Source organism: Balaenoptera musculus, chromosome 2 (assembly GCF_009873245.2).
Source record: "Balaenoptera musculus isolate JJ_BM4_2016_0621 chromosome 2, mBalMus1.pri.v3, whole genome shotgun sequence".
NCBI lineage: Eukaryota > Metazoa > Chordata > Mammalia > Artiodactyla > Balaenopteridae > Balaenoptera > Balaenoptera musculus.
The window spans coordinates 174,122,905-174,137,704 of NC_045786.1; the positions used below are offsets into that span (position 1 = coordinate 174,122,905).

Below are 14,800 nucleotides of genomic sequence, written 5' to 3' on the forward strand. Positions count from 1 at the left end.
AACTAAGATCCCACAAGCCACGCAGCGTGGCCCAAAAAAAAAAAAAAAAAACCAACCACTGCTTCCCTTCCCCCAGCATCTGTCAGTCCATCCATTCACCAGATGGTCTGTGAGGGCCAGGAACTGTCCTACGTAGTGTGCATTCACTGGGGGTATAAGGTAAAGTCTTGCCTTTTAAAAAGAACTCATATTTAAGGGAATATAAGATAATATGTGAAAACAAAGATTTTGGGTAGTCATAAGTGCTCTGAAGGAAATCACTCTCAGGTGATTTAATATGACATCCGTCCCTGTCACTCTCCTGAACAGGCTTTCTTAATGATCACTGTTTGTGGCCTTAAAAAAAAAAATTATGGGATTTAAAAACAGACATGAAACTAGAGAGGATAGTAAAAAGAACTGTTGCTTCCTATTAGCCATCAGCACCATTTTGCTGACATTGTTTTATGTGCCCCTTTCTCCTTTCCTTTACCTTCTCACTGTAGTATTTTAAAAGCAGTCCCAGACACCATATGATTTCATGCTGGTGGCCTCTTGGCTAGTCTGACCCAGTAGGCATGCTCAGCCCTCATCCTCCTGGAGTCTTTTTTTTTTTTTTAATATGTTTTTTAAAATTAATTAATTAATCTATGGCTGCCTTGGGTCTTCGTTGCTGCACGTGGGGCTACTCTTTGTTTGCGGTACGGGGGCTTCGCATTGCGGTGGCTTCTCTTGTTATGGAGGCATGGGCTCTAGGTGCGTGGGCTTCAGTAGTTGTGGCACGCGGGCTCAGTAGTTGTTGGTGCACAGGCTTAGTTGCTCTGCGGCATGTGGGATCTTCCCGGACCAGGTCTCAAACCTGTGTCCCCTGCATTGGCAGGCGGATTCTTAACCACTGCGTCACTAGGGAAGCCCCCTCCTGGAGCCTTTACAGCACTGGTCATCCTGCTGTGTCACTCTTGTGTCACCAGGCTTCAGTCAGGTGTGGTTGTCTTGCTGCTCTGATTGTTCCCGTGCTCCTTTGCTGGTTTCTCTTTCTCCAACTGTGACCCTTTCTCAAGGCTTTGTCTGGTAAATATGTGACCGAGAATTTACTGTCCCTTCTGCATTTCATTAAGGGAAAAAAAGCTTGTAAACATTCAGAGAAGATTTTGTTCACGGAGGCTATGTGTTTTATTTATTTTAAAATTTTATTTTTATTTATTTCATTTTTGGCTGCATTGGGTCTTTGTTGCTGCATGCGGGCTTTTCTCTAGTTGTGGCGAGCGGGGTCTACTCTTCGTTGCAGTGCGTGGGCTTCTCATTGCGGTGGCTTCTCTTGTTGCAGAGCACGGGCTCTAGGCGCACGGGCTTCAGTAGCTGTGGCACATGGGCTAAGTTGTTCGGCGGCATGTGGAATCTTCCCGGACCAGGGCTCGAACCCGTGTCCCCTGCATTGGCAGGCAGATTCTCAACCACTGTGCCACCAGGGAAGCCCTGCTGTGTATTTTAGAAATGCCATTTGGATGTTTTGCTGCTTTTCATCTTTGGCATTAATTTCAGTTACTGTCATTTCTTCTGTAAAAAAAAAATTCAGGGCTTCCCTGGTGGCGCAGTGTTGAGATCTGCCTGCCAATGCAGGGGACACGGGTTCGAGCCTGGTCTGGGAGATCCCACATGCCGCGGAGCAACTAAGCCCGTGAGCCACAGTTACTGAGCCTGCGCGTCTGGAGCCTGTGCTCTGCAACAAGAGAGGCCGCGATAATGAGAGGCCCGCGCACCACCATGAAGAGTGGCCCCCGCTCGCCGCAACTGGAGAAAGTCCTCGCACAGAAACGAAGACCCAACACAGCCATAAATAAATAAATAAATAAATAAATTAAAAAAAAAACAAAACAACGTCTCTACCTTCCTGTTCCTGACAGTCCAGCAGGAGAGACTTTATTAAAAAAAAAAAAAATTCAGACATAAGCCCGAAAAGTAATTAATTTGGTCTGCAAAGGAAAAACAGAAACCAGTACAGAATGTAGTATTTCCAGGTAATAAATCACAATACACATATTTATTATTCACCTATAAAATGTTAATTCAGAAGTCTTCACACATGTATTTCATTAAAGGTGTAACATAAATTAAGCCTCTAATGAGATGTCCATCTTTTTTTTCTTTATCCATCCTAGAATGTATGACAACATGTCCACAATGGTGTACATAAAGGAAGACAAGTTGGAGAAGCTTACGCAGGAGATGAAATTATTTCTAAGACAAAAGCAAGTAATTCAGGGCCTGGAGGCCTCTGAAGAATGAGCACAATTCCATTTTACAAAGTTTACTGGAGACACTGAAGTGTTTGAAGAAAGATGACGAAAGTAATCTGGTGGAAGAGAAATCAAACATGATCCGAAAGTCACTGGAAATGTTGGAGCTTGGCCTGAGTGAGGCACAGGTATAACTCTCAGATATGAACATGAACTTGCCAGTCTGGAAAAAAGTGGAGACTTTGTTTGACATATGAGGTTTAACTAAACTAGAGGGCAGATACTTATAGAATAATAGAAATCAGCTTGTATGTGGGTTATGTATGTTATACAAATGGATGATTTGGGCATATCTAAATTTTAAAAAGTAGAGCGAAAAATAGAGGTAACTCTGTGTCAGTTAGGATTTGATTTGGCTGGCATATATCAAAAAACAAAACAGTGGCTTAAATATCATAGTCCATATGTAAAGCACATATTGAGGTGGGCTGTCCCAGATAGGTCTATAGCTGTAGTGGTTGTCAAGGGTACCCAGGCCCCTGCCACCTTCTGCACTACACCCCAGCCAGCCTGTCTCATGGGCTAAGACAGAGTCCCAGCTGCAGCCACGTGACCCCACTCTAGGACTGCGAATGGGCAGGAAGGGTGTGCCTCCTCCCTTTACCTCCTTGAAGTGTGCGTGGCACTCTGCTTACATCTCATTGGACGGAACTTGGTTCCGTGGGCACCCTAGTTGTGAGGGACACTGGGGAATGTTGTCTTGCCCCTTAGAGTTCCAGGTTCTTAAGCCTGAGGAAGAAGGGTGAATGTTGGCCAACAGCTCATAGTTTCTGCAGTACCCCAGACAAGATTGTCTAATGCACTTGACTAACCTTTGTTTCTATCCTGCTAGACATAGAGATGAAAAAATTGAAACATTTAGGTGTGCCCCCTGCCCCCGGCCATAACTTTCAGCTTTGGCCAACATATTTTAGGTAAAATAAATACACTAAAATTGGCTTCTTTCTTTCTTAGCTTTCTTCTTGTATAGTGAATGAATGAGGCAGAAGTGGGCTTCTGGTTTACCAGTGTCTCCGTCCCCCTCCTGCTTTCCCAGAGGAAATCATTCTGTACCAAAGTGATGGCCATACCCTGATTTTAAATTCTTCATCCTAAGCATGTTACAGATTCTAATTGTAGGACTTTGTCTATTGTGAATCTCTTATTTGCAAGTTGTGTTGAAAAAGCGATATAGGGGTGAACCTCCTTTTAGTTTGGCAGATATTGGGGTTAAAAGAAGAAGGAGGAAAAGAGCCCCACCTTCTAGAGTTTCAGGTTTAGACCTAGGAGGATAATAAAGAGGGAGGGGGCAGGTGCACGGTCTGCAGAGAGAACAGACCGAAGCCGGCTTTCCTCCCCAACTCTTTCAGCCCTTATCCTCCCAGGCAGGCCCGTCCCTGAGACCCATCAGTGCACCCCAGGCAGAGCCCAGTAGGGACCTCCGCTTATGAGTGCGTCAGGGCATCCTGACTCGTGGTGCTGGGCCACAACCACAGAGCCTTCGTCCCTTCCCCCTGCAGTGGCGAGGAAAACTCGTCTGTGCGCCCCGCCCCAGCTCCACCACCAGCCCCTCACAGAGTGACCTGCACTCTGCACACGTGTGCAGGTGTGTGCATGTGCTCTCACCCGTGGCAAAGGGTCTCTGAGAAATTCTGTTGGCGCCATCTAGATAAAAAGTAAAAAAAAACACAGCTCATCAGTACAGTAGCTGCCTGTCCTTTGCTAGTCCATTCGAGATGCTTTCTAAACAGAAAAAAACAATGCATTTTTCATAGATGTTCTGAGCATGTGATATTCTTGATCACGCCCTGAATGTAGCCTGTGACTAAAGTGTGGAAAATAGAAGTAATGGCAAATTGTACTTGTATGTACTTCGGAGCACGTGTCTGCAGGTGTCAGCTAGAGCTACAACCCCAGGACGCTTGCGGAGACGGGAGGTGGCGTTTGTTGGGCTGAGTAGTGCAGTGCTGTCAGCGTTTCTGTCTGTCTAGGTTATGATGGCTCTGTCAAATCACCTGAATGCCGTCGAGTCGGAGAAGCAGAAGCTGCGTGCACAGGTTCGTCGTCTGTGCCAGGAGAATCAGTGGCTGCGGATGAATTGGCCAACACGCAGGCAGAAATGCGAAGAGTGAGCAGTCTGTGGCTCAACTGGAGGAAGAAAGAAGCATCCTGGAATTCATGAATCAGCTAAAAAATGCGATGATGACATTTCTCCATCAGTAAGTGTTCTGTAGGAATGCAGTATTGGCAGTTACCACGTATCGTCGTCGTAGATTGTTTCAGTAAAGCCGCAGTGTTTTCCGCTCCCCTCCAGCGTTTGTGTTTAACAAGACCAAGGATTAAGGGTCTTGGGACTGAGTCCCTGGGCAAGTCATATAAGTTCTCTGTGGAGTAGATTTTTCGTGTGTGTTTTTTTTGAACGATGGTCAGAAAATGTAAAAATAGGGCTTTCCCTGGTGGCACAGTGGTTGAGAATCTGCCTGCCAATGCAAGGGACACGGGTTCGAGCCCTGGTCTGGGAAGATCCCACATGCTCGCGGAGCGATTAGGCCCGTGACCCACAATTGCTGAGCCTGCGCGTCTGGAGCCTGTGCTTCGCAACAAGAGAGGCCGCGATAGTGAGAGGCCCGTGCACCGCGATGAAGAGTGGCCCCCGCCTGCCACAACTAGAAAAAGGCCTCGCACAGAAACGAAGACCAAACACAGCCATAAATAAATAAATAATTAAAAAAAAAAAAAAAAAGAAAATGTAAAAATACTTTGTAAATATAAAATAAACGCAAAGAGGTGCCATTGCCTTCAACGAGGCCTGTCGCAGCTTGAGATCCCCTGAGCATCCTCACCCTTTGCGGTCTGGCTTCTGTGCCCATCACGCTGCGGGGATGCTTTTCCTTTAACAGTGCCCTGATCCAGTCGCCTGTAATCCAGACTCGGGACTACCTCTGTAGTTTATGGTGGAGCTTCACTTTCTCTTCGAAACCCTCTCCCCTGCTCCCAGGACACCACTTGGTTCTCCTGGTCCCTCGCTCATGCCTCCTTCTTGGCCTCTCCTGTGGTTCCTGGATGTTAGGGTTCCCCAAGGATCTTGGTCTTTTCCTTCATCTGTTGGCTCTTTCTGGATGTTCATCCCAATCTCGATTACTATTTTTCGTTTACTGTTTATTTCTGATTCAGTTAACTTTTTTTTTAAAGTAACCTTCTTTATTTTGGAATAATTTTAGATTCACAGAAAAGTCAGAGGTGGGGCCTCTGGGAGGTAGTGTGGATTAGATACGGTCATGAGGATGGGGCCACCATGATGACATTAGTTACACAAAGAGGAAGAGACCCTAGGTCTCTTGACGTGATACTGTAAAGAGAATTCCCACATGCCCTTCACCCAGGTTCCCCTAGTGTTAACATCTTGTATCACCACGTTACGTATCTGAGTTAACTTGGGGCACTGTCTGTCTCCAGAATACCGTAGGCTGCATGGCTTAAACAGTAGACACTTAATTTCTCCTGGTTCTGGAAGCTGCAAGTCTGAGATCAGGGTGACAGCTTGGTCGGTTTCTTGGTGAGGGCCTTCTTCCTGGTGTGTCTTCATGTGGCCTCCCTGGTGCATGTGTGCAAAGAGAGAGAGAGAGACCTAGGGTCTCTTCCTCTTTGTGTAACTAATGTTGTCATGGTGGCCCCATCCTCATGACCGCATCTAATCCACACTGCCTCCCAGAGGCCCCACCTCCAGATATCATCACATTGACGATTAGGGCTTCAACATATGAATTTGTGGGTGGGGAGGACAAACATTCAGTCCCTAGCAGTACGTTTGTTAAAAGTAAGAAATTAACGTTGCTGCATTACTATTAACGAAACTACAGCCTTTCTTTGGATTTCAACAGTCCTTCCATTAGTGTCCCTTTTCTGCTCTAGAATCCAGTCCAGGATTTCACATGGTATTTTGAGCTAACATTTTTTTAATGCCTACATAGTTCTAGGCATGTTCACTACATAATCTTTCTACCATTGAGTTCCACATTTGTGTCTGCAGTCTGAGCCCTCATCCTAAGACTGTAGGAATGGTTTTGTGTATTGTGCCAGCAGACCTACACTTGCCTTGTGTCTTAGCTTAGGCTACCATAACCAAATACCATAGACTAGGTGGCTTAAACAGGAGATCATTTACTTTCTCATAGATCTGGAGGCTGGAAGTCAGATACCAGGGTGCCAGCATGGCTGGTTTCTGGTGAGGACCCTTTTCCCAGCTTGCAGACAGCTGTCTTCTTACTATGTTTGCACATGGCAGGGTGTGGGTGTGGGGGGAGGGAGAGCTAGCTCTCTGATGTCTCTTATTATTAGGGTACCAATCCCATCGTGAGGGCCTCACCCTCGTGATTTTATCTAACCTAATTCCCACCAAATACCATCACACTGGGGGTTAGGGCTTCAACATGATTTTGGGCACAATTAGTCCATAGCACCCTGTTTTATGAGGCATACTGTATTTCTCCCTTGATCTCTAGGTCAGGAGCAACTGAATGTTTTGATTTAAAAGATATAACTCCTGTAGGTTGCTGTGGGAATAAGAATAGAGAAGTTGATTCACCTGGAAAACTGGATAACATTGAGCAGGGGAAAGCTGGTCTCATAGAATCAGAGACATTTAAAACTTTTTTTTTTTTTTTTTTTTTAATTTATTTATCAGTAATAGTGGCTCACGGGCTTAGTTGCTCCGTGGCATGTGGGATCTTCCCAGACCAGGGCCCGAACCCGTGTCTCCTGCATTGGCAGGCAGATTCTCAACCACTGCGCCACCAGGGAAGCCCTAAAACTTTTAATTTGGAAAACGTGTCTAGCTTGGAGAAGAGATACAATGAGCTAACCCTGCCTCCCCTTTTAGGGGGTTCGCATGAGAATTTTTCTGCCCTGTTCCTCCTACCACTGCTGGTGCATTTCCTTAGCATGAGGAGTTCTCCTGTGGGACCCAGGGCCGGGGTTAGATTCAGGAGGTTGAACCCAGGCGCAGTGCTTCCTCTCTCCTCTGCAGCCCAGATTCCATTTTTGCCGATTGTCTCAGCAGAGTCCTTGATGACGTTTTTCGCTCATTCCAGGATCCAGTTCAGGACTACACGTTGGACATAGTGGTCACGTTCCTTTAGTCATCTTTCATCTGGAACAGGTCCTTTCACAGAAAGAAGAAAGCCTGTCTTTGTCTTTCATGACACTGGTATTCTTGAAGAATACAGGCCAGTTACTTCATAGATTGTTCCTCAGTTCGGGTTTGTCTAGTGTTTCCTCATGAGTGTGTTTGGACTGTGTGTCCCAGATGGGAATGTTATAAAAGTGACGTGTGCCTCTCAGGTCCCTTCCAGAGGCAGATGGTGTCCGTCTGCGCCAGGGCGATGCTGAGTTCTCACCTGGTCAAGCTGCTGTCTGTTCTCTCCATCGTGTGGTCACTCATTTTACCCGAAGGCTCATCTGTGGGGGACACGAGTCATAGGCTGTCACACTGCTCTTAGGGGTCCTGCGGTGGAGATGCTGGTTGGGGAGGGGGGGTGTCCAGTCTGCCAGTTCTGTGGGTTCAGAGATTTGCCATTTAATTCATTTGGTTTCCAAATAAATTTATTTCAAGTAAGGGCTTTCCCTGCTCTTTGAACTTCTGTAGGACACGGGTGACGACTAAGGCACAGAGATGCCATCGTGATCTGTTCGCCACTCCTGACCGCACAAGTACTTTGAGTCAGTCTAGCAGGCTTTTTTATTACTCTTACTAAACTGATGGATAGACCAAATTGTGGCTAGTTCCTATATTGATCTGAAAAAACAAACCATCTTTTCTATTTTTTAGTTTAAATGAAATTTGTATCAAAGATTTCCAGTGCAGGATTTATAGTATTTGTAAGACTAATATTGTCCTGGGTTGGTTTTATAGGAGGACAAGACACTGATTCCACCAAAGAACCTCTGGATGACCTCTTCCCAAATGACGATGACGACCCCGGTCAAGGAAGTAAGTTGGGAGTGGTGGTTAAATGGCAGCATGCAGACCGAGGGTGGACGGGTCCTCCTTGGGGTGTAATTGCCGTCATTAGCAGGCGGTGGCGTGCCTGCAGCCTGCCTCTCAGGAGCCCTTGCACACTCGGGCTGCCTCGCTGGTTCCCCCAGAGAATTGCGAGCCATTTTTCTCGCTGGGCTAGAGTAGCGTGTTAAGGCCAGCCCTCGTAAACAGGGGCATGCACCAGCAAGTTCCGACGCGATCTGTGGATTCTCACAGAGCGAAAGGGCAAAGGAGTTTTTCCTGGTGCCAAGAGCAGTCTCACCACACGTTGGGGCCGCGCGCGGCACCCCCGACAAGTTGCTGGTGTTGCCTCGCCTGCGTGGGGAACGCTGGACAGGTTTGGTAAAGTGGGGACCACGTGCTGACCTGGACCAGAGCCAGAGCAGGGAGTGCTAATCAGCTGGTGTCACCGGGTGATTTTCTCTGTCGCCTGAAGTGAGCCCTTCTCTGTGTAGTGCAGCAGCAGCAGAGCAGCGCAGCGGCGGCCGCCCAGCAGGGCGGCTACGAGATCCCCGCGCGGCTGCGCACCCTGCACAACCTGGTCATCCAGTACGCCTCGCAGGGGCGCTACGAGGTCGCCGTGCCCCTCTGCAAGCAGGCCTTGGAGGACCTGGAGAAGACCTCTGGCCACGACCACCCGGACGTGGCCACCATGCTCAACATCCTGGCCTTGGTGTACAGGCTAGTAGTCCTCATTTTATTCTCTTGATTTTACCTAGAGACGACGTTTTTAACGAGCTTGCCCTAAAAATACATGTCTGTAAACTGTTACGAGCTACTTTTCCAGCCTTATCATCCGTTTGTCTTCAGACAGCCAGGGGTTCAGTGCAAACATTTAGCAAGCTCTCTGGCAAGAGTGTGACCCTGAAGAACGGACGCTGCCTGGGGCTCCCAGGCAGCCTTCCGGGACTAGCCCACAGCACCCTTCGCTCTGGCCAAGCTAAGCTCTTTTGATTTTTTTCCCCACAATACTTGGTATACCAGGCTCCTTCTGCCCACCCTGCCTGCCTGTACCCCCTGCCTTTCTGAGGCCTTGTCAGCTCTCTCTCCTTTCTGAATCCAGGGCTCCACGTGCCCCTTCCCAAGTTGTGCCCCATAACCCTGTCCCTGCCTCTCTCGCAGCACTTGCCCTGTACTTGGCCTCCGGGTGATTTGAATTTTGTCATCTCTTCTCCCGGGATCCTGGCTCCTTGAAGTTGAGGACCAGGTTGTCTTCTTGTCTCCACCTTGAGTCACTCGAACATGTTTGCTAACTCAGAAGCCTTTGGTGAACTTCCTGAATGGAATTAAATAGTTTGCCTAGGCACTGGGCAGTGGTACGTGGGAGCCCCTTGTCTGCTTCTGTCTTTTAGCCGAACTGACCTGAAATCGAGCAGGTCAGGGTGTTACTCACACGCAGGACTGGTTTGCTGTGGCCACTCCAGTGTGGTGGGTTTCAGTGAACTGCTCCATTTTTCTTCATTAGTTTGGTTGTTTCAATTTAGCCAACAGTTTTGAGATCCAGACGTATGTAAGACTTTGGGCTGGTTCCTGTGAGTCCCTAAAGATGAATACATAATACCTGTTCTCAAGGAGAAACCAGAACGTGGAATTTGAAGTCAGGAGAGTTCAGTTTGTATCTCTGCTAAGTGGCCCCTAGACAGAGGATGTTGTCCAGAGCCCTTAGCTTTTCCGAGCCTCTGAAGGGTTGCAGGGGATGTGAGACATGGTGTTTACCTGGCACTGTGAAATAGTCAAACAGCATCATCTAAACCTGTTTCTAAAGGAACTGAGGACCTTGTTTAGAGAATAGGCTGGCTGTGTTCATGTGTAATTATAGAAGCAGGGAGATTGTTGTTAATAAAATAACACAGAAGCGGGAATTCCCTGGCGGTCCAGGAATTAGGACTCTGCACTTTCACTGCTGGGGCCCGGGTTCAGTCTGTGGTTGGGGAACTATGATCCCATAAGCCGCTTGGTATGGCCAATAAAGAAAGAAAGTAACCCAGAAGTGTTCATGGAACAGAAAAGATGCCTTCCAGCTGAGAGGATTAGGGAAGGCCTAATGGAGGGGTGCGAGCGCTTTCTGTGGCCTTGAAGGGTGTGTTTGGGGCAGACTCCTGCATCCTGTTTGGCAGTAGTAAGGGATGGGGCTGGAAGGGCTGGGCACTCTGCAGGTGCCAGGTCTTAGGAGAGTGGCTGTGGGGAGTGCACAGGACCTGAGGGGGCTGGAGCCTGGAGGCAGGGCAGCCCAGCTGCGTGGGGCTGGCGGGGATGGAGCTGGGAACCTGAGCAGGGAGGGGGAAAGGAGGGGGAGGGCTCCATGAAGAGAAGAGGAGTAGACTGTCCCGAGAGGGAGCTGATCGCCTTAAAGAGCACCGGAAGGAAACTGAGCACCGCCACGCCGCCGCCGCGGCTCCACGCCGCCGCCACGGCTCGGCTTCGAGAGCAGCGTAGCCTTTTCCGTGCTGCATAGCACTCTGGTTTACAGGTAGTCCTGACATTTTTTGACAGGTTTCGTGCTTATGGACATTCAGGTTTGCAGATTTTTACTGTTATGCATTATTGTAAGAATTCCTTAGTCACAGGTATTTGCATTTAAAATCTTGGTAGATTATGCTAAATTTCATTCCAGAAAGGTCTTTAAAAAATTTACATGCCTACGGAGAACATGAGAGTTTCTGGCTGATGGTAGATATTTTTACTGTAAACGAGTTAAATAAAAAATATGCGTAGAATGCCACTGGAATTTGTTGTACTTAGGGTGCGTGGTCACACAGATGTCATTGTGCTGGGTGCTGGGAATTCGGTGGCCTGTCTTCAGTCTTGTGTTTTTCCTTCGCACTATAGTGTGAGAGTTTACTCATGTCAGCAGAACATTTGAAAAAAGTGAGCAGCTACGTATATATTCATATTCAATATTGTGTCCTAGAGCTGTACCATAACTCTATTTCAACATTTTTCTATTAAGGGACATTTAATTGTAAGCTTTTTTGGGGAGCGGCATTAATCTACTGATGAACATCTTTTGCTCAGGATTTTGTATTTTGTTTTAGTGTCAATTCCTAAAGCGGGTTAGAGTATAAACATGATACGTGGGCTTCCCTGGTGGCGCAGTGGTTGACAATCCGCCTACCAATGCAGGGGACACGGGTTCGATCCCTGGTCTGGGAAGATCCCACATGCAACAGAGCAACTAAGCCCGTGCGCCACAGCTACTGAGCCTGTGCTCTAGAGTCCGCGAGCCGCAACTGCTGAGCCCACGTGCCACAACTACTGAGCCCACGTGCCACAACTCCTGAAGCCTGCACACCTAGAGCCTGTGCTCTGCAGCAAGAGAAGCCACTGCAAGGAGAAGCCCATGCACCACAACGAAGAGTAGCCCCTGCTCGCTGCAACTAGAGAAAGCCTGCGCGCAGCAATGAAGACCCAACACAGCCAAAAATAAATAAATAAAATAAATAAATAAAAAAAAAAAACAAAAACATGATACGCTTCTTGGTACATGTTGCCCAGCTGCTTTCAGGAAGGTGGTGCCAGTTCACGCTCCTCCTCCATCACCAGCCTGGGGCTGGGCTGGTTGTCTCTTACTCTTTATTAATGGAGAAGTGCAGCATTGTGTATTAATTTGTATTCTGTGATTATGTGTTTTTAGTCATTTGTGTCCTTCTGTGAATGTTCTGTTACCTTTTTTTTTAATATATATTTATTCATCTATTTTTTGGCTGTGTTGGGTCTTCGTTGGCTTTCTCTAGTTGAGGCGAGCGGGGGCTACTCTTCGTTGTGGTGCGTGGGCTTCTCATTGCAGTGGCTTCTCTTGTTGCGGAGCACGGGCTCTAGGCGCGCGTGCTTCAGTAGCTGTGGCGCGCAGGTTCAGTAGGTGTGGCCCACAGGCTTAGTTGCTCCATGGCATGTGGGATCTTCCCGGACCAGGGCTCGAGCCTGTGTGCCCTGCATTGGCAGGCGGATTCTTAACCACTGCGCCACCAGGGAAGTCCAAAACCTATATACTTGGCCAGAATTAGTGTGCTTCGGAGGATCTGGCAGCCTTATCAGCCCTTCCAGTGTTCTGCAGGGCAAAGCCTTGCTGGGCAGCTGTTCTTACTCAGTTGGGAAGTATGTGTACTCAGTCTCACAAAGTAAATAACTGGTTTGCAGCCCCATCATCAGGTAGCACTTAAACCAAGGGGGCTGGGGCTGGAGGTGCTTCTGTCTCCCCACTGTCAGCAGGACCCTTTGCCCTGCCCTGCTTCAGCAGACACTGCGGGGTGCGTCCTGGGCTTCTGTTTCACAGGCTTTTCCATGGCACGTGGCAAATCATTAACTTCTTAGAGCAGCTCTGTGAGTCACATCCTTCCTTTTTAGGTGGGCCGACTGTGACTGTGGAGCCCACGTGACGTGCCAGAGCCACGCAGCCGGTAGCTGGCAGAGCTGGGTGCAGACACCGGAATCCGTTCCGTCTGCCTCACTGTTCTGGACGGCCTCGCTTACTGTGTGCGGGGTTATGGCGGTAGTATCGTCCCAGTGATCTAGATGGGAGGGCCAGGTTCAAAAGCTAATCAGGCCCGACACCCAGCTCACCTTGCCATTACGTTTATTGATGGAGTCTTTTTCTCCTACATTAGGAGTGTTTTTAATAGTTTTAATAGTTAATGTCTATTTTTTAATAACTGAAGCTTAACTTTTATTTCTTTAGTTCCAAAATTACATTTTAAAGAGATGTAGTAAGCTGTGTCTATAACACTTAATTGTATGTTTTTCAATTTAGAGACCAGAATAAATACAAAGATGCAGCTAATCTACTGAATGATGCCTTGGCCATCCGTGAGAAAACTCTGGGCAAAGATCATCCTGCGGTTTGTATACTGGTTCTTTCATTCTTTTTATATATTATTTTCTCTCATGTATTTTTATACCCATCTCATTTTAATATTAAACTCAACAGGGAAGATTTAAGAGCTGCCTTTTCCCTGGACGGCACAGGTAGGACTTCCCTCACTTAGTGCAAGTGATGAGCTTCAGTGCTGGTGACTCCCATTTAGCAGGTGTCAGTGTGCACTTAAGTTGTTTATCACCCCACCTCAAATGGATCACGTACTGTGTTTTTCGATCCTAAATCAAATTGCATGTACTTCTGTAAATTTTTTCCTAAAGATCTTGTATTGTCTTTTTATTAAAATCTGGTCAAATTTGCATATAGATCTATTTTGGTTGGCTTTGTGGCTTTCAGTGAAATTTAAAAAAAAATCAAGATCCTGTTGATGTTGATTTGGGTAATTTTAATATTCGGCAGTGTTACTTTATGCAGTCTGTCTGTAGACAGTGAGACTGCTCTTTCTCCTCAAGTGGAGTCCTGTTCCTTCATCCAGCTGAGAGCTCTTCCCTGCACATACTGGGCGTGATGAGTGTGTGATGTCTCACATCCCCTCCACTGCTGTCGTTTACCGTTCTTCGCGGTTCCCTGTGTTGGTAGGTGGCTGCAACTCTGAATAACCTCGCAGTGCTTTACGGCAAAAGAGGAAAGTACAAAGAAGCTGAGCCGCTGTGTAAAAGAGCTCTGGAGATCAGAGAAAAGGTGCGACTGAGGGCGGTTCTCCTTGAGATGCTATGTTTTATGCTTTTAAATAACTCACTTTTTTTTAAAAAATAACTCACTTTTAAGCTGTAAGGTGGGACCACTGTGATATATCATCACTGACCATTTACTGAAAACAAGCCCTTCAGTCAGGTGGGCAGCCCCAAACGCAGCCAGATGGGCCCATACACATGGGAGTTTAGGAGGAGTGGGTGTGCAGAGGGTGGAGCCTTGAGTCTGCATGCCCTCCCAGCCTGAGGCCTAGAAATGACTCACCTGAAGAAGGAATTTCTCAGGCCTGTAGGTGGAAGGCACGGGGGCATTTCATTGACAGTGGGGCACGTGCCTGTCAAGAAGAAAAACATTAAAATTTAAAAAATGAGGTCAACAAATATGCTTATGAAACTGAAGAAAATGAATAATTGTTTTTGAGAACTAAAGAATAACTCAGAGCTATAGAGTAAGTCAATGTCATGGATATTTAATATCAGCTAATACAGTTTATAGTAATTAGGTATTTTTTAAATGTAACTTGTTAATTTCAGCAGTGCTCTGTATGACTGTGTATTCAAATGTTAGAGACTTGGCAGGTCCATGCCATGATTTTTTTTTTTAAAGGTTATTTTATGACATATAGGTTTGTTTGTTTATTTATTTGTTTGTTTTTGGCTGCGTTAGGTCTTGTTGCTGCGTGTGGGCTTTCTCTAGTTGCGGCGAGCAGGGGCTACTCTTCGTTGCGGTATGCAGGTTTCTTGTTGCGGTGGCTTCTCTTGTCGCGGAGCGCAGGCTGTTGGCGTGCGGGCTTCAGTAGTTGCAGCATGTGGGCTCAGCAGTTGTGGCTCGCGGGCTCTAGAGCGCAGGCTCAGTAGTTGTGGCGCATGGACTTAGTTGCTCTGTGGCATGTGAGATCTTCCCGGACCAGGGATTGAACCCGTGTGCCCTGCATTGGCAGGC

General features: G+C 47.2%; 1 protein-coding gene across 1 annotated transcript in view; it reads left to right on the top strand.

Annotated features, from left to right (window-relative positions):
- The first annotated feature begins 2,138 nt into the window (after window positions 1–2,138).
- The window catches only part of KLC1 (kinesin light chain 1), a 30,499-nt gene continuing 17,837 nt past the window's right edge, over window positions 2,139–14,800 (top strand). Inside the window, 9 exon segments of the mRNA XM_036844014.1 lie at window positions 2,139–2,253; window positions 2,255–2,404; window positions 4,247–4,374; window positions 4,376–4,449; window positions 4,452–4,478; window positions 8,170–8,244; window positions 8,748–8,973; window positions 13,040–13,127; window positions 13,745–13,846. Coding sequence (XP_036699909.1) covers window positions 2,140–2,253; window positions 2,255–2,404; window positions 4,247–4,374; window positions 4,376–4,449; window positions 4,452–4,478; window positions 8,170–8,244; window positions 8,748–8,973; window positions 13,040–13,127; window positions 13,745–13,846 — 984 coding nt within the window. The 5' untranslated portion in view covers window position 2,139.